This window comes from Falco punctatus, assembly GCF_963210335.1.
Source record: "Falco punctatus genome assembly, chromosome: Z".
NCBI classification, from domain to species: domain Eukaryota; kingdom Metazoa; phylum Chordata; class Aves; order Falconiformes; family Falconidae; genus Falco; species Falco punctatus.
In genome coordinates, this window is record NC_137586.1 from 39,774,459 (window position 1) to 39,796,788 (window position 22,330).

Genomic DNA, 22,330 nt, shown 5'->3' on the forward strand with positions numbered 1-22,330 from the left:
CTCTAATTTTTGTACACCTGGTATAGATGTATCAACTTAAATTTCCTTTGGTTAAAAAGCAAACGTTGATTATTCATTCTGTACTTCTCATATTTTTAGATTTTGAAAAATTTTACATCTGTTCATCTCTCCTATGTGGAATTGAAGCAAATGGGACAGCAGCAGATTGGAAGTTACCCTGTTCACTTTCACCTTTGTGGGGATGTGGATGAAAAAGGAGGTTATAATTTTAAGACTTACCTGGAAGGTCTTTCCATTCATCACTGCTTTTCCAGATGTGTGACTGTTCATGCAACTAATGGCTTGCTGGTAGGTAAAACATACTGTGGTGAAGTAAATGATGTAAAGAGCATTCAGAGCAAAAATAGTCCCCTCCCTTCACGTTTAATGCTTGGCAATGTTTGGTTTTTTGTTTTTTTTTTTTTTTTTTTTTTAAATTGCAACAAATAAATGAAAAAACGCAAACAGTAGTTTATTTTGAACAGATTTCACTGTTCTGTTTTTTTCAGATCTTCCAAGACAGCTAAGCTCTCCAGACATGGTAGTGTGTTTATAGGGGATAAATAAAACTACACTTGGATTGTCTGAACTGCTGATAGTGAAGCTTCACTCTGCAGCTGTGCCAAGATAATAAAACTAGATGGTACTTGTCAAATAAATCTCAGTGAATGCTATTGGTACTGACCAAATGAACTTGTTTTTCTGCAGATAAAGGACACCATTGGCTATGACACACTAGGTCACTGTTTCTTCACAGAAGATGGCATTGAGCAGAGGAATACTTTGTTCCACAACCTTGGGCTAGTCACAAAACCAGGCACTCTTCTTCCTACAGATAGAAACAGCAGCATGTGTATTGGTATTAGGGATAAAGTGTATGGAAGTTATGTCCCAGTGCCAGCCACAGACTGCATGTGAGTATTTTGTGGTGAAAAAGTAAAACAAGTCAACTGCAGCAGTTAAACTGCTGATGGGGACATTTTTATGTATCATCTAATGAATGCAGACACCTGAACTGTAGTTCATATAGTAGGGGTATTAAAAAAATAAATTTAAAAAATCAGTGTTTAGTCTGCTATTAAAGAAAAAAATCAGTTGTTTTGTAGGAAGATTGTTGTTTCCTATGATACTTGTTCAACAGACTTTTAAGGCTGCATCTTCTGTGTAAAGGCATGCACGGTCTCAAGTTGTCAGTGTTAGTTTTTGTGCGTATTGCTAACCTCTGGTAGAAGCTTAAAACAATTTATCGTTGCAGGGAGTATCTGAACAACATGAAATAAAATACTGTGCATTGAACTAAGAAAATAAGCATTTTTGACTTCTAAATGTGGGGGGTTCTGTGATTTTTCGTTTTTTTTTTAATTTCATGTGCGAAGTACTGACTTCAGCCATCACTTTAGCTTTTTCTGATGTGCTTATTATGAAGGGGAGATACTTCTGTAGGAGCTAGAGCTTTTCCATAATAACTTCTTTCTGAATAATATTTCAGGGCAGTTTCAACATTCTGGATTTCTCATCCCAACAATCATCTTATAAATAATGCAGCAGCAGGTTCACAGGTGAGGCATATGGATGTAATTCAACACAAACTACTCATGCCACTGGTGTTTGTAAACCTGTAACATTTATACTGCCAAAAATACATACATATTTCTTTTTTATGTATGAATATGTTATTTTTATGTTTGGCAGTATATTGACATTACAAGTGCAGGGTTTGTCTAGGTATGCGTTTAAGAGATGCCAGAAATCTTTGTTCTGACTGGAACAGAGGAGTTTTCTTCCTCTGTAGTTAATAGACCTGACAATAATGTCCATGTATGTATGTAGAAATAAATTGTTTTATTTCCAAAGAACTAGTGCATTTCATATTAGGGCTGCAGTATTTTCTGTAGCTTGTCAGGAGTTTACTGTGTAACTGTTCTGCAAGATTTGTCTTCATAGCTGTAGTCACTGGAGAATGAAAAATTACTGTAAAAAAATGTTCATTGTGTAAGAAAGAGCTAAACCACTTTTATTGTCAGTCATTAGTCATTTGTTTCCCATCAGTGACTGCTGGTATGTTTTCACTTGTTGTGAACCTTATATTAGTGCAAATCTCTTGTCACAGCTGCTTGTGAAGTAAATCTGAAGTGGGCTGGAGTCTATTCTACTTCTGCATTGAATGAGAGGCTGAGATGAGCGTGGTTTTGTGTGGATTTTCCTGAAGACATCAGTGGGAATGGAAGATAGGAAGGATTCTTGTGGTTTCAAGGGCTCCAGTGCTAGACATAGACTATGAGTTGTGTCAGTGTGTTCTTAGGCACCCAATAAGTAATAAACTGTTATTGACAGAACAGGATTCAAAATATTTAAATGAGTTTAAATACCTAGAGTATAAAAAATTTAGAAAATTTTGTTCGGCTTTTTGTGTCAGCCAGCTTTTTTTTTTTTGCCTTTTTTTTATTGACAAACTCTTCTGGCTGACTGTCTACCACTAGGAAGGATCTGGACACACTTATGAAATCAATTTTTCTCTTCCCCATGTAATGTCCTCCCATTTTGCCTGCTTTATGTAATATATCTTCACCTTGTTTTAGCATTGCAAGCTAAGTTAAAAGAAACAGCTTCCTTGATCTGGTGCTTAAAACCTGAAAGGTCTTTTTCTACCTACAGAGTGTATCCCAGTAAATGTCACTTCCTTTTGTTACCAGAATGTGCATGGTCAGACTAAGCATGTATGTTACGAAGTTTTGCTGCTTTTGCATGGATGTAAACACATCAATATAAAGGGACTACAGCTTATGTTTCAGAAACAGAATCAATAGAATATTTTAGGTTGTAATACTTAACGGTGTTGGTGCAAACTCTGCACTGTAGAGCTCTTGCTGGTATAAAGTAGTAACAATTCACAAGCAAACAAAATAATTCCATTGCCCTCCCACCCCCTGCAGCTCCTTCATGGCACAATGAAGCCTGTTGTAAGCTTCATAGATGTTTCTTTTATTGGAGCTGTAGCGAGGGGAAGGGGGGCAGGGAACTTTTAATTTTTCTGAATCCTCGCAAGTACTTAAGGAGCTTTTAAGTTGATTAAACTTTTCCAAGCATCAGGATGTGTTTTGGAAAAAAATTACTTGAGTCTGCCAAGCACAGAGCTGTATTTAATTATATGTGAAGTAATATTTTGGTATTTTTATTAATGGAACATCCACATTTTCTTTGGAATTGTTAATCACCAGAAATTTCAAAGTGTGTCATCACCAGGGATGGGAATATGTTACAGAGAAGCAGAATTTCCAGGACTGCTTGGAAAATGAGTCTATTCTCAGAGTGAAATGCGTGAACTCTTCTAAGCTGGCTTAAAATTGGCTTTATCCACGTTTCTTGAACAGGAGGATAATGATGACTATTTTTCATGAGATGGAACACTCTGTATGCAGTGTTTCTTTACCTACTGTTTAACCCTTTGATGTGCCTTATAAAATAAAAAAATAATTGCATGAAGGCATAGAGCATGTGGTCAGGCATATTTTTTCATGTTTGTAGGTATCTGCTGTGCAGCTGCTGTCATGATGCCACCTCTAGTGAACCAAGATATGCTTGAAAGGGGAACTTTTGGGTCTCACTTAGCAGATAAAGAGCAGGGATGTTGAAGAAGTAGAGAAAATGAACAGATGCTGAAATTATTACTGCATGTTATTGGCACAGTGCTCTGCAACTGGCCAGACTTCTTGATGTGCTTTTTTCCCCTTCTGAAAGCTTTTGTGTGTTTTTTGGCTGTGTCATTAAATTCTGATGTAAGCAGAAATGAACAAACCTTAGTCAGATTGTAACAGTAAGGAGGAGAGGAGGGGCTTTGAGTATTTTACTGTAAATGGTATTATTTATTATAAACAAAGGAAGATCAAGTGCGTGTGATGAAATATAACTGAAATGCAAAAATTACATTAACTCTGATACTTTTCTGGTTTGAATTATTAGAGGATCTTAAATGTGTGGTGTTACATGGCTTCATTGAGAAGCAGAACGCTTCTTAGTGCATATTATGCACTAGACTGTAGCCTTTTGCAAACTTCTACTTTCTTACTAGGCAGTTGTTTGGAGACTTTATTTTGAAAAATATATTCCATTGGGCACAGTTGGTTTGGGACATATTCTTATTTGCTTCCTTACTTAAAATATCCAGGTTCAACTTAGCATACACTTATTTTGTAATTAGATCCACCAGCACTGATAGTAGTATCACACTCACTTACAAGGAATGTCATTCTCTCCTTACTTGCAGGATGCTGGAATATGGTATTTGTTCCACAGGGTTGCTACAGGAGATTCTCATAGTTTAGCCATTGAAACCAAGTCAGAGCTTACACCCCTAGGAATCTTCTATAACAACAGAGTTCATTCTAATTTTAAGGTAATGTATTGCCTCATTAAAAAAATAATTAAGTTATTTATTTGTAACTATCCTATATTAGGACTTTTTAGGTCTCTTTACATTTTGAGCTGGTTGGGTGAGGGCTTCATGCTGTTTGAACCATGTGATTCTCTCTAGGTATTGGAGAACAGTGTATATTCAGCATGTGTATAGTTTCTTGCCACATTTCAAGTATTTGCTGTGTTTAATAGCCTCATAAGGCACAGACAAGATCAATTAATACTTCTAATGAAATACATTTTCTCAGAAGTAGCATTTCAGATGCTACTCTATTACTGATGGCATTGTTTGCTACACTGAAGAAAGCTGACCCTTGGAGCATCAAAGTTGATTACAGTTGTGATTCATCTAAGAGCTTCCTGGGGTAGCTGTGACTTGTTTCTGAGTCTCTAATATACAGTAACTCGGGTGTTTGCACATGGTGGCATGGTCTCTGACCAGACATTAAGCTTTGAGGTTGCCTTCAGGAGCCTGGCCAATGGCAACATTTTTTTTTGAGGAGATTTCTCAGCCTAGATACAGGCATTCAGCATCGTTTTATTAATGTGACTTTCTCTTTTCCACATTCAGCTAAGTGAAGTTAAAAGTCCTTAAATCAATGATTTTCATTTGGAATCTAGCTGCTCTGTGTGTGTGTGTTTGTGCATATATAATATAAAAATATAATGACATTTAAAAATCCACCTAACTGTGAATATTTATTTGTGTTTAAAGTTTGCCTGATAAAGTTCAGGAACACTATTGGATTTTATTTTTTTTTTTCCCCAAGTGAAACTGACTTTACTTGACAGTTGGGTGTCTGGGATACTAAGAAATGATGCACTGTTTTATGTAGCGTTTAAGTAGTGTTAATGGTGTGTTTGGAACTATGGAGAATTTGTTCAGATTGGAACTAAAACAGACTGAATGTAGAAGTGCATTGTAAAGAAAAGAGTTTCAGCTGTATGACTAGTATTATATTTAAACAAGAGTAGCAGTTTGTGTGCTAAAATTACATGTCAAAAAGAGCGAACTACTAGCAGGTCTGAGGGATCCACACCAGTAGGAGCACTCAGGTGTAATCATAATTAGGATCAGAGGTGAAAGTAGCTGCAGGTAATTGTATATGTAATTCAGGTTAAACAAATGCTTCCCTCTGCTTCTTTTTTCTCAAGTAAATTCTTTTACGCTGGATTATAGTTTTAAGTTGATGAATCTTGGGCAAAAAAGAGCTTCAGTGGTGAAGGTAGTTTAATTTTAAAGTGAAACACAAAGCATTTTTCACAGTGCTTTTTTATTTGGTTTTGGTTTTTTTTCAGTTTGTGGCAACGTTTTGAATTCACCACAAGATTGGCTTCCAGATTTTCCAGAACAGCATCTGGAAATAAGTATAAAACATTAGTTAGATGTTGTGAAAGAAATCTGAAATGAACTTTAATAATTTGCCATTACTTTTTTTTTTAAGTCCTCGGCAATTCTTTTCCTCTGCCCAAATAAGCATACACAGATGCTGTTTTTTCCTTAGAGAGTATGTCAATTAAGGGCAAAGGGAAAGATCTGAATTTCTAATACATGTATTGAATGCAATGTAAAGTTTAAATTAATAAAAAAATTAATGTTTACTCTGTCTTCAGTTTTGGGTAGTATGAATTTTCTTTGCTTGTTTCAGGCTGGTTTATTCATTGATAAGGGTGTTAAAACAACTAATGCTAGCGTTGACGATCCCAGAGAATATCTTTGTTTGGACAACAATGCAAGGTAAAGGATATTGTCTTTCAAATGAGTGAAAAATGACAAATTTCTGAGATAGCTCTTACATTCACATGAGCAAAACATTTTTTAAAACAATACAACTATCTGTAAATAATAACTGAATAATAAGTCCATATATATTATTTTCCCTCAGTAATTCATCTGTTTTGGGAACAACAGAGCGTGGTGTGCCTTAAAGGACTTACTGTTTCTTCTGAGCACTTGCTCAGGGTACTTTTCAGCCTCTTAAAAGACATTGTTTTAAATGTGTTCTACAGTCATGCTTAAAGTATTTTCTGGAATTGATGCTGAAAGTACAGTCTTACTTTAAAATCTGCTTATAACAATAAGTAATTGTTTTAAAAAAGGCTTGATAGAGCCAAGTAATACATCCACTTGCCTTTCTTACTGCTGAATGCTTCCTGTTGTATGTTCCAGACTTTGAGATCTTAGCTCAGTGGTACATTTTTACTGAAGGCTATTTGCAGAGATAGTACAACCAACCACACTTCTCACTTTGTAAAAGGAAGAAAAAAATAATGGGAGAGTCTAGGAAAATTCCAGGTTATATTGTGCCTTGTTAGTCTTGTCCTGATCTTCAAATAAAATAGCCTGGGATAGTGGTCAATTTACAGTATTGGATAACTGTACCCATCAATACTTTATTGTGACAGCTAAGCATTAAGACTGAAAATAACAGTTCATAAGATCATTTCTGAACGACTTGTGTTTAGGGTGAGGATAGTTAAGTGACAGTTGCCAGATGCAGAGAGGAAAGTTCCTGATTTTGGTGACACTCGAAATGTCATGATTTGGAAATGAAGTCGCTAGTTCAAAGCTCTGACAGAAAACCCGTATAACCTTCTGGATTACTTCAGTCATAACAGGTAGTCAAAAGGAAGGTAGGAGGGGCAGAATGCCCTGTGAGAACCTGTAGTGTGTTGACAGGGTATCAACAGAGGACGCGAGAAATTCAGTGCATGAGATGGGGTTCATGTTTCACAGCAGCCGAAGAGGTAATGAGGCACTCTGTAACTACATGAGGCCACTAATCGTACGTGAAACCAAACTGGAGGGGTTTAAATGTTAATTGAGGAGCCTGAGACTGTCAAAACCAAATATTCACATGTTCTCCTCATCCTCTACTTTTAGGGGGTGAGGTGGGAGGCAGGCAAAGGGCAGATCCACATTAGAGTGCATTATGTACTTTCACCCACTCGAGATGCATTTTTGTAATTATTTTTTTTTTTAATGTATTACTTTTTCTCTGGGCAAGTGAAAGCTTCTACCAGTCTTTAATCCTGCTGTCTAAAATAGATTCCAGCCATAATGTACCAGACCATCTTGGTAGCAGTGCAGAGTGTCTGGGTTGGAATAGAAAAATATCTCAGGTGTGCTCAAAGAAGAAGCGCTCCTCAACATCGGGAGTTTGAAAGATTGGAAGGAGCAGTTAAGACAATCCTCCAGCTTTCTTTTGGACAGTGCATGCCAGCCCTGTGTGCTCTTCCAAGGAGCTTTAATTCCCTCCAACAAACTTTCACATTAATGCTACAGTGCAAGTGGGGAGAAAGTACTTTGGGGAGGACAAAAAAAAAAAAAAAAGCAAGAAAAGGATATGAGATGCTGCTAAAGAAAGCTCATGGAGATTGAGCAAAAGACTGTGAGAGTTACTAGTAAAGAGTTTTATGTTCCTGCTTCATTATACTCTGAAGACACTTTTCTATAAATAAGAGAGCTAGAGATGCATCTGGTTTTGACTTCTGTCATTCCAAACAGGAAGCAAAGTGCATTTTGCCCATCAGATGAGCATGAGTGTTTATCTTTCAGGCTCTCTCAGCTCAGCATACAAGACACACGTGTAAAACAAACAGTATTCTTATATGGAGTGTTCGGGTTTTTATCTGTCCCAGGTTTCGACCTCACCAAGATGCAGATCCTGAAAAGCCCCGAGTTGCTGCCCTGATTGACAGATTAATTGCTTTCAAAAACAATGATCATGGTGCCTGGGTCAGGGGAGGGGATATCCTCATTCAAAACTCTGGGTAGGTATCCAGAAGCAAACAGCTGCATGTTGTTTAGAAGTTTCCCCTTGAAGCTTTGTTTATGAAAGTGCATTACAACAGAGTCATAAGGGAAGATTCATGTATCGTGAGGAACTTTGCAGTATCTAAACTGCTTTAACACCAGCCCACTATTTCAAATTAAACAAATTTATATGTGATTAGATGAGAACGTGCCTTAACTGACAAAAAGAAACTATGTAATAAAAAGTCTAGAAGCTGTTAGAGACAGTAAATTTATACTGAGGTATCTATGGTTTCCCTGAAGTCTCATGTCCTGCATAAAATATGTAGAAGATGACTTGACTTTTTTTTTAACAGCAATGTTTTTGTAAGAGTTGTGTGGTGATACTGAATTCCATTAATAGAAAAATTCAAGCTTTCTTCAGTGCATAGCAGGATGCACTCTTAGTTTATTGTAGGATAATCCAGAAAACATGACTGAAGCTTTGAACTTTCTTTTAGGTTTGCAGACAATGGAATAGGTTTAACATTTGCTAGGTGAGTACTTCATGTTAATCACTTCTGGTTTTTCTTGCCTAGAAGCTTATAAAACACACATCTATCAAAATGAACAGGTATACTTTTATAAGCATATAGTTTTGTTTTTGGGCCTCATTCTATTTCCAGTGGTACAGATGATGTTTTAAAGGATGTAGATTGATGCAGCTGCCAAAGCTTGCACTTTAATTCAGCCTGTGCTTGGCTTACACCACATCTTGCTACCCTTCCACCAGGAGGGTAATGATTACCCCAGTATTTTTGGTATTGTATGGTTCCTTAGGCAGTTTTGATTTTCCTTCTGAACAGTTGAGAGACTAATGGAAAAGGGGATGAACATTTAAGAGGGGGCAGAGTCTAATAAAAAAGAATCAGGTAACTTCGGTAGTAAGCCAAAGTTGCTGCCCTTTAGATTATGACAAACTGGTTCTGGGATTGCAAAAGTGGGGTCTAAAAGAGTGCTGCGCTACAAGGGAGACAGAAAATTTAATGCTGTGCTAATGTTTCAAATAGCCTGTAATACTGTTAATCATTAAGTTTATTGTTCTGTGTGTTGTAAATGAAGTCTGGGCTGCTTTAGCAGGACTTTTACAGAACTAAAAGTAGGACTATGCCTTGGTGTGTTCATCTGCTAGTAAAAGCTTATCTCTGACATTGCTTTGATAGCGATGGGAGCTTCCCAAATGATGAAGGTGCCAGCCAGGAAGTATCTGAGTCACTGTTCATAGGTGAGAGCAAGAATTACGGGTTTCCAGGTGGCCAGAACAAATATGCGGGAACTGGAGGAATAGACAACAAGGCGCGCACTCTGCCTAGAAATCGGTAAGTATGTTATGAGTGAAGGAGGTAGAAGTGATGTAACACACATTCTCTGTATCACATGTAAACACCCTTCTTGCTTGAGCTGTGAGAGATTAGGGCTTTATTGAAGGTGACACTTTCTTTTTAACACTTTCTGTACACTTTTGCCTTTTTACTGAGTCAGTTTTCATCTTGTGCTACCACAGGTCACTTTTCTGTAATGATTGGTGTTATCCTACTTAATGAAAGCTTAGTCTTAAGCAACATTTGTGCCTGGAAGAGTGAAAGGAAAAGCTTTCTGGTAAAAGGATTTCAGGGGTCAGTTTAGGACCTGAAGCTACAGTCTTTCTGTGACAAATCCCAATATGTGACCATGTTCCTTTTCTTTTCTCTCTGGCTTGCTGTGGTGCTTGTTTAACGTAGTGCAAAGTCCTGCCCTTGCCACAGAATAGGAAAAGAGGGTGAGGTATGTCTAGGCTGCCCTGGTGTTTTTTGCTGCTCAGCCATTTAGGGGGAAGAAGTTAATGTGACGGTGATATATGAGATACTCAGTCTAGTTGAGCAGGATCACAGAACAGTTGAAGTTGGAAGGGACCTCTGGAGGTCACCTGGTCCAACATGCCTGCTCAGGAAAGGCCATCTAAGAACTGGTCGACCAGGACCGTGTTCAGGCAGCTTTAGTATATCTCCAAGGATGGACACTCCAAAACATCCCTGGGTAACCTGTGCCAGTGCTCAGTTACCCTCAGAATGACAAAGTTTCTCCTTATGTTCAGGAAGGACCTCCTGTTTTTCAGCTTGTGTCCCTTGCCTCTGGTCCTGTCACTGGGCAGTAGTGGAAAGAGCTGTTGTCTTTGTCTCTGTTGTCTTTGCACCCTCCTTTCAGAGATTTTTACATATTGATGAGATTCCCACCTGAGCCTTCTCTGCCCCAGGCTGAACAGTCTTGAGATCTCCCAACATTTGCTCCTGTGAGAGGTGTTCCACACACCTCATAAACTTTGTGGCCCTTTACTGGACTTCCTCCAGTAGCTCCATGTTTGTCTGTACTGGGGACAAGCACTGTAGGTATGGCTTCACCAGTGCTGAAAAATGGGAAGGATGACTCTCTCTCTGTTGGCAATGTTTCTTCCAGTGCAGCCCTGGGTGCCATGTGCCCCTTTGGGGCAAGGGCACATTGTTGGCTTATGGTCAAGTTGGTCTCTGTCAGGAGCCATAGTTCCTTTTCACTGGCGTATAGAATTGTTCCTCCATAGGTGCAGGAGTTTGCATTTCCCCATGTTGAATCATGACTTTCCCATCTGCCCATTTCTCGAGCCTGTCGAGGTCTAGCTGGATGGCAGCGTGACCCTCTGGTGTATCAGCTGCTCCTCAAAGTTTTGTGCCCTCTGCAAGCTTCCTGAGAGTATACTCAGCCCCATCATCAAGATCACTGTTGAAGATACCGAACAAAATTGGACCCAGTATTGATCCCTGGGGTACACCACTGGTTACTGGCCTTCAAGCCGACTTCATGCCGCCACCCTCTGGGCCCAACCATTCAGCTAGTTTTAAATCCACCTTGCTGTCCTCTCGTCCAGCTCATACTTCATCAGGAACTTACGGGACACAGTGTCAAAAGCCTTACTGAAGTTTAGGTAGACCATGTGCACTGCTCTCCCCTCAGCTACCAGGCCAGTCGTTTCATCACAGAAGTTTATCAAGTTGGTCAAGCATGACTGCTCCTTGGTGAATCCATGCTGATTACTCCTGATGATTTTCTTGTCCTTATTGTGCCTCGGTTTCCAGGTTTAGCTCCTGCATTACTTTCCCAGGGGTCAAGCTGAGGCTTACCAGCCTGCATTTCCCTTAGGTGTTCCTTCTTGAAGTTAGAAGTGATATTTGCTTTCCTCCAGTCTACATGCACTCTCCCAGCTGCCGTGGTTGGGTGATATTCTCCTGCTGTATTTCCTGGATTGGGAAAGGGACATATTTGTGAATAGACAGCAATAGCTCTTCTAACAGGAGAATTCAAAAGAATGGAGGATTTTTTGACTCCTTAGATAAGTGCAGAAACAAGATTTTGTTTAAATTTAATCCGCAAGTGATTCTCTTAATGTCACTTGATTCCTCTGAGAGGAAAATTATTTATGACACAGATTCAAGCTTTTTACGGGTTATGTTACAGAATGCTGTAAATACTTGCTTCCATTAACAGGACGTTTCCAATCAGAGGCTTTCAAATTTATGATGGACCTATTCACCTTACCAAGTGCACATTCAAAAACTTCGTGCCAACTCCAGACAGATTTACCAGTGCAGTTGGATTCTTGATGAAAAATCCATGGCAGATGACACCAAAAAACAACATTTCTCTTCTGAAGTTTGGTCCGAACGTAAGTTTATTACAGGCTTTGTTTTATTCTTGCAGGTTACTTTTTTTTTTTTTTTTTTTTAACTGTATTTAAAATAAGTCTCTAGGGCCCTAGGTCATCTTTTCCATGCATCCCTACCCCAGAGTTTCTCTCTTGGGTAGAAGTCACCAAGGTGTATCCCTTATCTCCCAAGCAAAAACTAGTACCAAGAGAGATGTTGGGTGTGTTGCCATAATGATCTCTTTCATGGCTAATGGTAAAGCTGAAAGAAGATTTTTGTAAGGTTTGGTGTATCCTTAGTAATAAATTTTCAGTTACAAATATTAGCACTGTTCAGAAGCAAGAGCTGATCTGAGACTTACTAAAAGTCAAGATGTCTGTTTTGCAAGATCCCACTGTCCTTAACATAAGTTTTTTTAATCAATTTGTCACATTCCTGTGTTTCTGTAGGTGTGCATGTTAGTCTGTGCTTCGCTTGGAGGAAAAAAATGAATATTTTAATTGTTGTTGCCAGGTTTCTTTGAAAGTCTTCTTTGGAAAGCCTGGTCCTTGGTTTGAAGAAGGAGATCTGGATGGTGACAAGAACTCAATATTCCATGATTTAGATGGTTCAGTGACTGACTACAAGGATACCTATGTGGGCAGAATGGATAACTACTTGATTCAACACCCCAAATGTGTTAATATCACAGAATGGAATGGAGTGGTTTGCAGTGGAACCTATGCACAGGCTAGTAGTCTTGCAGCTTTTTGACTGGGGCAAATCTACAATATGAGCAACTTCTGGAGGCAGGGGGGTGTAAGAACTACAAAATTACCTATCTTTGGACTTCATAATTCCTTGGTGTTTTAAAAATATTTTTACACATATTACACTTTACAGCCAGTTATGTATATCATGTTCCTTTCAGCACACTAGCTGGGAGTACAGTATTAGATGCTGCAAGGTAAAACCAAATGTGTACGCGTGCCAGGAGTTCTATGTTGCAGCTCTATCTACTAGAACATTTTTGTGTTGGAAGTGTTTTCTTCCACTGGAGTTCTGTCTGTGTTTTTTCCACAGAGAGGGTTTTAAGGGTCTTTTTTTTTTTTTTTTTTTTTTTTTTTTTTAAATACCGCCTTCTGAATACAAATCTTGCATAGGTTTCATTTCCATTTTGGTTCCCATTCTGTATGAGTTTGGCCAAGTACCATAGTTGATTATCTTTCTATTTTCACACCCACCTCCACCCCACCCCCTTTTTTTTTTTGTCTGTTAAAATCAGCAAAATCTACAGTGGTTTTTCAAATAGGGCTCTTCTTCAGAAGTTATTTGTGTATGGCACAACTCAGAACATCAAATTGCAGTGCTCTAGCTATTAACATGCTGATTATTCTTCACTATTACATTTCCTTTTGCATAGTGTCCAAATCTTTCCTCTTTCTTTTCATCCTCCTTAACATCTTACAGGTTTACATCCAAACCTGGAATGGACAGAATCTTTCTATGACTATTGTACGAGATGAGTACCCAGCCAATCCCATGGTTCTTCGAGGTATTAATCAGAAAGCTGTCTTTCAGCAATACCAGCCAGTAGTGATGCTCCAAAAGGGCTACACAATACATTGGAATGGAAAAGCTCCAAACGTCACCTATCTTTATCTCATTAACTTTAACAAGTATGTTTATTATCTTTCATGTCATTGATCCGTAAGGCAATACTGAAGTGATGTCCTGCAGAATTAACATGCATGAGAGTTTGCAACCATCAGTAAGACTGGATCTTGGGTTGGGTTTTTTTTCATAATTATAAGTACTAAAGTATGAAATGAAAGAGTTTAAGTGGTAGACCTGCACTGAACTTAAACTTTCGTCTGGTACAATGTTGTTAAGGAAACCCCTTTGGACAAGAAAATGTACAAATAGTGAAGTTGAGCAGAATTGGAGCTGGATAATTTATTTAGCATTCTTGATTTTGTTGTCAGATAAACTTACTTGATTTTATACTTTAGACATTTAATGTATCCTGAAAGTATCAAAGTTACTATAATGAAACGCTGTGTAGAGAGGGGAAGAAAGATCTGGTTGAGGGTTTGGGAGCTCTTTGTGTTCCTGTTACTTTGTTTGCATATTGTCAACTAAACTGTTCCTATGGTGACTCATGCATCTTATTTTGTTTTCAGGAATGACTGGATTCGTGTTGGTCTTTGTTATCAACCAAATACAGATTTTGTTATAGTATTGGAAACCTTTCAAAGGCGGTCATCTGCTCTGTCAAGCAAGATAGAGCGCTACATGCCTGTATCTTCAATGATGGAGCTGGAAAAGAGTCGATCAGACAGGAAGTTTTACTTTGACAACAGTACTGGGTAACTCCCTGTAACTTGACCCTATTGGAAGATGCTGTTTAACTTTAAAAGGTGCAGTTTGATACTGTTAAAAGCAACTGATTGAGACACCTGCATAAGAGGAAAGCTGCTGCAGAGGAGACTAAAGCCTACTTGAAAGAGTATATGACTTTGAATCTCCCAAATACAGTGGTTGTCATTGACATACTTTCCCAAGAGTGCTACAGTTGCCACAGATATTTCCGACCCTGTGCCTGGCGAAAATGTGGTATCTGGTGTGCTGCAGAGCACTGACTTTCAGGAAGTAACTTCTAAGTCTTTAAAGAAAATTAGTGCCTCCTAGAAATATCCCAGAATTTTTTAAGAACATTTTAAGAATGTATTTGTGAAAATCCTAATCCACTTCCAACCTTCTTGAAAGTACTTAAAAGTCCTAGTCTCTTTTTCAAGAGTATTTCTGACAAGAGTCCATTGAGATCCTTCTGAGAGGTTTAAGATATGGTCAACTTGGAGTAAATAAGTCCTACATAGGTTGTTCGTGTGTTTTGCAAATGTTGATCTTTAACTTAGAATTTGTTCTCTTATTTATTTCATTCCCTTATCTGCTACTTTGTCTGTCTGTAGTAAATACACAGATAAATGTAGCTTTTGAAAAGACATTCAAGTTTCTTTTGTCTAAGAGCTACAGTGATAACGATCGAATATATAGCAGCAGAAGTACCAGTCTCTGTGTACGTGAAAATCAATGACTGCTATCCTCTAAATTGCATTTCCAGGCATTTGTAACAGTACAATTACATTGTCCAGTGCTGGTGGGTGCAGCTGAACATCCAAACAGTTACTGCTGGGTATCTGCAAAGATCTATGATCAAAGAAAACATTTATGCTCTGCAGTTTCTTTTTTGTTTCCTGCAAGCCACTGATTTGAGGAGTGGTTGTTCTTTTCAAAGCATACGTGTTTGTAATGATGTCTCCTTTAATTGTTGGGAATTTCAAATATGTCAGTAGAAACTTCCTAACTCTAAACAGTAAATACTTTGGAGAAGTTTGAACAATAGTACAGAAGTGAATACTGTAGTTCCTCTGCTTCTGAAAGTCCTGAAATATAGCTGTTAAGGTTTAACATAAATACCTATCTTTCCAGCAACTGATCTAGATTATTTTTCCCCCTTTTGTGTAGATTACTGTTTTTATTTCTTCAAGCCAAATATAATAGGGATGGTCACAGTTATTGCTCATCTCAGGGATGTGAAAGGATCAAGATTGTGACCAAAGATTCAGCAAAAGGGATCAGTAACTGCATGTCAAAAGCTTACCCAAAGTACTACCAAGGACCAACGGTCACAAAACAGATGCCGGTAAAAACTACTGTACCATGTACAAAGTGTGGCACAACTCAGGTAAAATAAAATAAGCAAAAACTTTCATGAACTGTGTAGCTGGTATTGCCATCTACTTCCTTTAAGGCAGAATTTCAGTCTTTCAGCACAGGATGATGGTCATGTTGTTAGTCTCCTGTATGCTAGAGGCAGGGAGTCTCTTGTAGCACAAAGGTTTCAGTTTTTGTGCCTTGAAAAATACTGCTTCCCCTCTGAGTGCTACAGAGAAGGGACATAGGTAGGTCTGGTGTCTTGTACTATAGTATTGTCTGTATTACATGTAGGATAGCTCAGCCGCAAAGATCTACATGCTTTTGGCCAGACTTCTTTTTTCAATCTTTGCTTATTAGCATGAACTTGAAGCTGCATTTTCCATTTTATCTATACAAGCTGAGAAAAATATGGAAAGTAAGGAATAAAATGGGTTACACCTATACATCATTATATTTATTAGCTTTGCTAGTACCATAAATAATGGCACCGACAAATGGATGCATTTGTTGGAGCAATTGCCTGGTGTGATTGTCTGGCAGCTGGAAAGCTGCCTGACAGAAAAGGGCCTGGGGGTGTTAATTGACAGCCAGCTGAATATGATCAGGCAGCGTGCCCAGGTGGCCAAGGCGGCCAGCAGCACCCTGGCTGGTACCAGACACGGTGTGGCCAGCAGGGCCAGGGCAGCGATGGTCCCCCTGTACTGGGCACTGGTGAGGCTGCACCTCGAACGCTGTGTTCAGGTTTGGGCCCCTCACTGCAAGAGGGACACGGAGGTGCTGGAGCGTGGCCAGAGCGGGCAGCGAGGCTGGTGCAGGGTCTGGGGCACAAGGCTGACGGGGAGCGGCTGAGGGAACGGGGGCGGTTTAGCCTGGAGAAAAGGAGGCTGAGGGGAGACCTCATTGCTCTCTACAGCTCCCTGACAGGAGGTTGTAGCCAGGTGAGTGTCGGTCTCTTCTCCCAAGTAGCAAGCGATGGGACAAGACAAAAAGGCCTCACGTTGCACCAGGGAAAGTTTAGACTGGATGTTAGGAAAAATTTCCTTACTGAAAAGGTGGTCAAGCACTGGAACAGGCTGCCAAGGGAAGTGGTTGAGTGACCATCTCTGGAGGTATTTTAAAGATGTGTAGATGTGGTGCTTAGGGACATGGTTTAGTGGTGGACTTGGTAGTGCTAGGTTAACAGATGATCTCTGATCTTAAGGGTTCTTTCCAACCTAAATGATTCTGTGATAAAGCTTTGAAGACACGTGAATATGTGTACTTAACGGGGTTTGTTTGATATCCAGGTGGTATTCACCAGCGATCCTCACAAAAACTACCTCCATGTGCAGATTCATTCATCTGGTAAAAAGGAGTTGAGCAGAGGTCAGCAAGCATTTATTTCTGTAAGTACTCTTTATGGTTTTCTTCTATCTTGCTTTTTGGCAATTTGTATTACAACAGTTGTACCGCTCTACATAATGCTAGACCTCACTTCACGTGAATGACAAGCATTGATTCCTAGTTTAAAAACCAAACAGTCAAAAAGATGATGCGTTAACCTTGGAAAATGAGACTCCAAAGCTCCATTTTTGTATTCTAATCCATTCCTGATGGGAGTGAAAATTGTACCAGTAATGGAGAGTTTAAAATCTTCAGATTGATGCTGAAATCTGGATGAGTGTACATTTATTGATGGCTGCTTTGGAAAAAAAACCCACACCCACCAAAACAAAAAAAAAGAAAACCCAAACACCAAACAACCTGTTAGTTGAATCTGCGTTGAAATTATTTTTGCAGTAACGGATTGGTGAGTTAATAAGTGATTCAAGCCATTAAGCTTTGCTAAAAACCCTTAAAATAGCAATTACTAAAGAATCCATAGAGATTTCTGTATTGGTTCTGAGGCAGTCCTGATAAGCCTAGTGATGTGATACTGTATAAAAAGTTGTTTACTTTGACTTTTCTGTTTGGATGCTGAAGGAGACTTGCACATGATGCTGAAACAGTGTTTGCAGACATTCTGACACCACAAAGGTTAAAGTCTGTATGTGGCTTACATTCCACAGCATCAGTGTGTTAGCTTGGTTGAAATAGTAAAACTTATTTAGACAGAAATTTAGCACGTGAACAGTGTAACCTTAGCAGCTGCAAACTTCTGTGGGAATGTGTGTGCCATATCCAAAGCAGTAACAGTGCTGTAGGAAGAAACTGGGCTGGAACAGGGCTGCTGCAGAGATGGATTAACAGTACTATTGCCAAGGAGTCCAGGTGGTTCAGTACCTGAATTCCAGCTTCCCAAAGCAGGAGCGATGACTGAGGCAGGTGGTAAGCCACCTGAAATGTACAATCCCCTTGTAGAAGCCAGGAACTGAAGACTCCCATGGAATTTCAGAAGTCCCCCTGAAAGCTTCTCCTCAAGGGGGAAAATTAGGAGATACTAGGGAGAAGCATTATTTTTAAGGAAATTAGTACACCACTGTGTCTAAACTAGATGAAGATTAATGGAGTGTGTTAGAATTGCTGTTGGATTCACACTAACTTTAAGAAAGCAAGAGAAAGTTGTTTTCTTTTTTTCTTCTCCCATTCAGGTCAATGACACTATGTTTTCCTTCAAGGATAATGGTATACTTACTGTTGTAGTTGATGCCTGCACTGGCACAGTATTGGGAAATAAATTATTTTCTGGAGTAGACATTAAACGTGTCAATGGATATTTAAAATCTGGAATTCCACAAAGGTAGTGTAATGACCATTTATTTCTAGTATGTCCTGTAAGCTGTAGCTCTGCTCTCTCTCAAGGATTTAAATAATGATGTCTGTACAGAAGCACTGGAAGTGAGGAAACCGTGTATCTAAAGTTGAGGGGAAGAAGAAACATAGGAGCCTTTTAACAGGCATTTAGCCTTATTTGAGGGAACAAAGCAACTCAGATCTTGAACACTTACAATTTTCCAGTGTTAACCTGTCTCTCGCCACAAATTATTTTTTTTTTTAACTAAACGTCTTGTAATAACACTTCTTTGCCTAAACCAGTAACTTTTCGGTTAATAAGGTTACTTGAGGACACTGGCAAGAACTATGTGACAAGATCATACTGTTTTCTCCCTATCTAGAGAGAAAACCACTTATCATCAAAGAAAGATAGTTAGTGTCAGAAAATCTGCAGTCTAATATACTAAATTTTTGTCAATATCAAAACTTGATTTTTTATATATAATATTAAGCAATATTTAAATAACATTTTCTAATAACTTTGAGGTTAAACTTAAAAGTCAGTTTTAAAAAAATAATTATAGGTGGGTGCTTTTCTAGGTACTGCTTTCAGAGAGGTTTGACTGTTTTCATGTCACGAAATGACATGGCATGAGTACTCTTAAGCAAGTGCACTATGAGGCCAGCTAGCTCTAAAAGCATAGGGTAGCGTATTAGGAAGACTCCGTGTTTGTAACAGCTGCTGTCTCTGCACCATTTCTGCTGCAGGTCTGTCGTTCTACTGAGCACAAGAGGTGATGTAGCAATTCCTAATAATTTATCAGAAGCCTTAATGTCCCTGGGGACAGCCAAACCACCTTATCTTCAGAGCAATGGTTGGTAGAAATTTTGCACATTTCTTTGACACCGCCTTGGTCTGTGTGTTTACGTTGGTGTGGTGGGTTTCTCACAGAGTGTGTGAAAATGCAGCTGGGCAAGGATGGTTGCCAGTTGGCGCTGGTGTGGGCTGCTCTGTTGCGGGGGAGGGGGTGAGCAGCCCTTCAGCAGATGGGGCAGAAAACCATTCCCGTTGCCCTGAAAGGCATTGTGTGAAGCTTGTTGCAAGCAGGGAAGTGCCTAGTGGTTCTTTGTGCCTGTGCATTACAGAAAAAGAGGCCCAGGCTTTTTTCCCAAAGCCTGTGTTTTGTGCCTCAGCCAGTGGCAGCAACGCTGTGCTGGGCTAGTATTTCTTGTAACAGAATCTGGAGGTAGAGATGGGAAGCTGTTGGTATTTGGAGGGATGATCACTTTATAGACCACATGGGGTGGCTGTCATCCATTCAGGGCCCTGGCAAAAGTGCTGGCTGAGAAAGGACTCATAACTTTCATAAGGGTTCATAACTGTCCCGGTGTTTTCAAAATAAGGTTTCAGAGTACTTAATACTGAATATTGAAAAAGGAAATTGCAAATCAGTATTTCCTTGCGAGGTGCATGTGAAGCTGAGAGCGGATTGATGTCCTGAATAAGCTGGGGCTGAGTTTCAGAGGAGCATGCCGTTCCTTCGCAGCCGGTCCTGTGTTGTGCTTGGATGGGCTTGGCTGGTTTGGTAACACTGAGCTGTTTTTGTCACAGGAAGCCTGGCCTTTCTGGGCTTCAGAGGAAACTTTACGCCATCCTGGATTAAGCTGTTTACTGGTCCTGCTGGGCATGGGCTTGTTCAGATAGAAAAGTATATCCCTTTACAACTGGAAGAGTATGGCTGTGCCAGAGCAATCAAAAGCCGACGCAAAGACCTTGAGCTTCTGAAGAAGGCTACACGATCTCATTAAAGACTAAGATGTACATAAAAGCTGGGGGAAAAAAATGTGAACTAACTTATTTTTTAATTTATGGCATTTTAAACTATATTGTTATCCAAGTAAATCATGTTATTGTCTGACAGATATTTGCCAGCATGGACCGCTTGAATGCCAATCTGTGCACCTTCTAGTTGTACAAAATATTAAAGAATTTATTAGTATTTGTATAAACAGGTTTCAGAGATTTTTTAGATGTTGGAATTTACTGTAAACAAGTTCCTTCTGTTTCATGCTCCTTCTGTATGTAAGAGGGTGTTCATAAATGCCTTAAATTTTTGATAACGTGTTGGAGTGCATCTTGGATTACTTGAAAGATTAACATTAAAGTATCCATAAGCATCTTGAATTGGTCATTACAGCTTAGGCATTTTGCCTCAGCTGTTTAGTTTTCCTGGGGGTTTGTTTAGCAATGAGCTCAGTTACGTTCTCAGTCTGCTTTCCAAGTTGTTGAAAACCAATTTCCCCTGCGCATGCAGCTGACTCAAGGGGTTTTAACTGCAGCAAAATTTTTACTTTGCTCTATGAAAAATGGAGAGAAGGGATCCAGAGATCCAGCCTGGGGCTGGGTGAGGATTGTGCACCATGCAGCAGAGCTGAACAAGGCTATGTGTACCAGTGTGGCATAGAGAGCAGAAAATGACTACCATTCTTTGGTGTCACTATTTACTGTTCAACCCTAAATACACAGGTGTCTGTGAGAGTTACTTCAGTAAACAGCCTGGGTGTTAAGGCTAAAATTCAGCTTGACTTCAGCTTTTTCTTTTAAAGCTTTTAGCCAGAAGGGCTAAGCTGAGGTATTGTTATTTTCAATTTTTTTTGAAACTAAGCTTCTAATCTGGCAGTGGGTTTTGGGGTTTTTTTGGGGGTTTGTTTTTTTTTTTTTTGGTTGGTTGTTTTTTGTTTTGTGTTTTTTTTTTAAGGCTATTGCAACTTTAACTTCTCAGTGAATGGAAGGTGCTCTCAATTTACTCAAGCATGTCATAGCTTTTGCCTTAACTTTGATTCTTTTAATATACTCATGTCATTAATTTCTATTGATTTTATATTAGGTCTGTTTGATTTTTTTTTTTGGTTTTGTTGCAGTTATTTGGCCCTTGCTGCAGACAGTGTGAAAATCAGTTAGAAGAACTGAGTCACAGCTGCCCTTTTTCAGGATACTAGTCTTTGAAATTAAGTTTCAGAGACTGTAAAGATATGTTTCATAACAGGGAACAATAGGTGCCATAGAGCTAAAAATGTAACCATAGTTCTCATAAAACATAGTTCCTTCTTCTTGTATACGTTCTTACTCATTCTGGCTGGTATAATGTATCTGCCATTCAGAGATGCTTTGTGCTTTGAATTCGAAATGGAGTGGCTGTTGGAAATGAACTATACGCTTGTCTTCTCCAAAGAAGTTGAAAAACTGTGGGGATTTGTTTTGTGCTTTAAAGGAGAGGAGGCACAGTAGAAGACCTATCATTCTGTTCCATTAAAATATGCTACCTCAGTGCTACAATTAAACTGTCTGGTCTAGTGTAGTTTCTGAAGTGAGAGGGGAGGGGAAAGGAACACAATATGAGAGATACAGTTAACAAATAGATGTCTGATTTTATTTTTATTGTGAAACCAAGCCAAATGGATGATTGTGTATTTTGCAGTTGTTCTGATGCACAATTCCTGTTACATTAAAAAAAAAAAAAGGGGGGGGGGGAGGAGTGTGTTTTGTTAGGGAGAGATGTGGTAAATATTTAAGTCTAGCTGTAATGTTTGGTGTTACTAATGCAGGGCAATGTGATTTAAATGCTCTGATGTGCAGTAGTCATAGTGTTTGGGGATTAAAATGGTTTTAAGACTTGCGCTGTTCTGTGGGTCACACTCGGCAGAGAAATAACAATGAGGTGGTGACCTTCAGGCTTGTGAAGTCGGCCATTATTTATGAGATTCTGCTGTTCTAAGCCATCTTGTAAAAAAATTGTACTTGGAAGTGTCAAGGGTGTTTTGATATAGGGGTTACTGATGGAAAACTGGACCTGAAGTTGAAGTGTTGTCTTTTATGTAAATTTAAACACTTGATAAATAGCATAAATAAATTTTTACATCTGACAAGGCAATAAAATCTTTTGTCTCTTCTGTTCTTAGATCAAGTAGCTTTGTAATGTGTCCTGTGTGAATACTGTGAACTATTTTATTTCAAACATCAATAGACCTGTGAAGTTTATGGAGTATAACCTACTATTCATTCAGAGACAAGTTG

General features: G+C 39.0%; 1 protein-coding gene across 7 annotated transcripts in view; it reads left to right on the forward strand.

Annotated features, from left to right (window-relative positions):
• CEMIP2 (cell migration inducing hyaluronidase 2) overlaps nt 1-21,107 on the forward strand; it is a 69,746-nt gene extending 48,639 nt beyond the window's left edge. For all 7 annotated transcript variants that reach the window (XM_080373346.1, XM_080373348.1, XM_080373347.1 and 4 more), the window contains 17 exons: nt 100-309; nt 709-914; nt 1,490-1,559; nt 4,265-4,393; nt 6,063-6,151; nt 8,056-8,187; nt 8,671-8,706; nt 9,373-9,528; nt 11,705-11,882; nt 12,376-12,591; nt 13,312-13,520; nt 14,025-14,210; nt 15,370-15,589; nt 16,848-16,946; nt 18,132-18,280; nt 19,024-19,130; nt 19,868-21,107. In XM_080373346.1, coding sequence (XP_080229472.1) covers nt 100-309; nt 709-914; nt 1,490-1,559; nt 4,265-4,393; nt 6,063-6,151; nt 8,056-8,187; nt 8,671-8,706; nt 9,373-9,528; nt 11,705-11,882; nt 12,376-12,591; nt 13,312-13,520; nt 14,025-14,210; nt 15,370-15,589; nt 16,848-16,946; nt 18,132-18,280; nt 19,024-19,130; nt 19,868-20,064 — 2,589 coding nt within the window. In that variant the 3' untranslated portion in view covers nt 20,065-21,107. The remainder of the gene's footprint in view (nt 1-99; nt 310-708; nt 915-1,489; nt 1,560-4,264; nt 4,394-6,062; nt 6,152-8,055; nt 8,188-8,670; nt 8,707-9,372; nt 9,529-11,704; nt 11,883-12,375; nt 12,592-13,311; nt 13,521-14,024; nt 14,211-15,369; nt 15,590-16,847; nt 16,947-18,131; nt 18,281-19,023; nt 19,131-19,867) is intronic.
• Nucleotides 21,108-22,330: the final 1,223 nt, after the last annotated feature.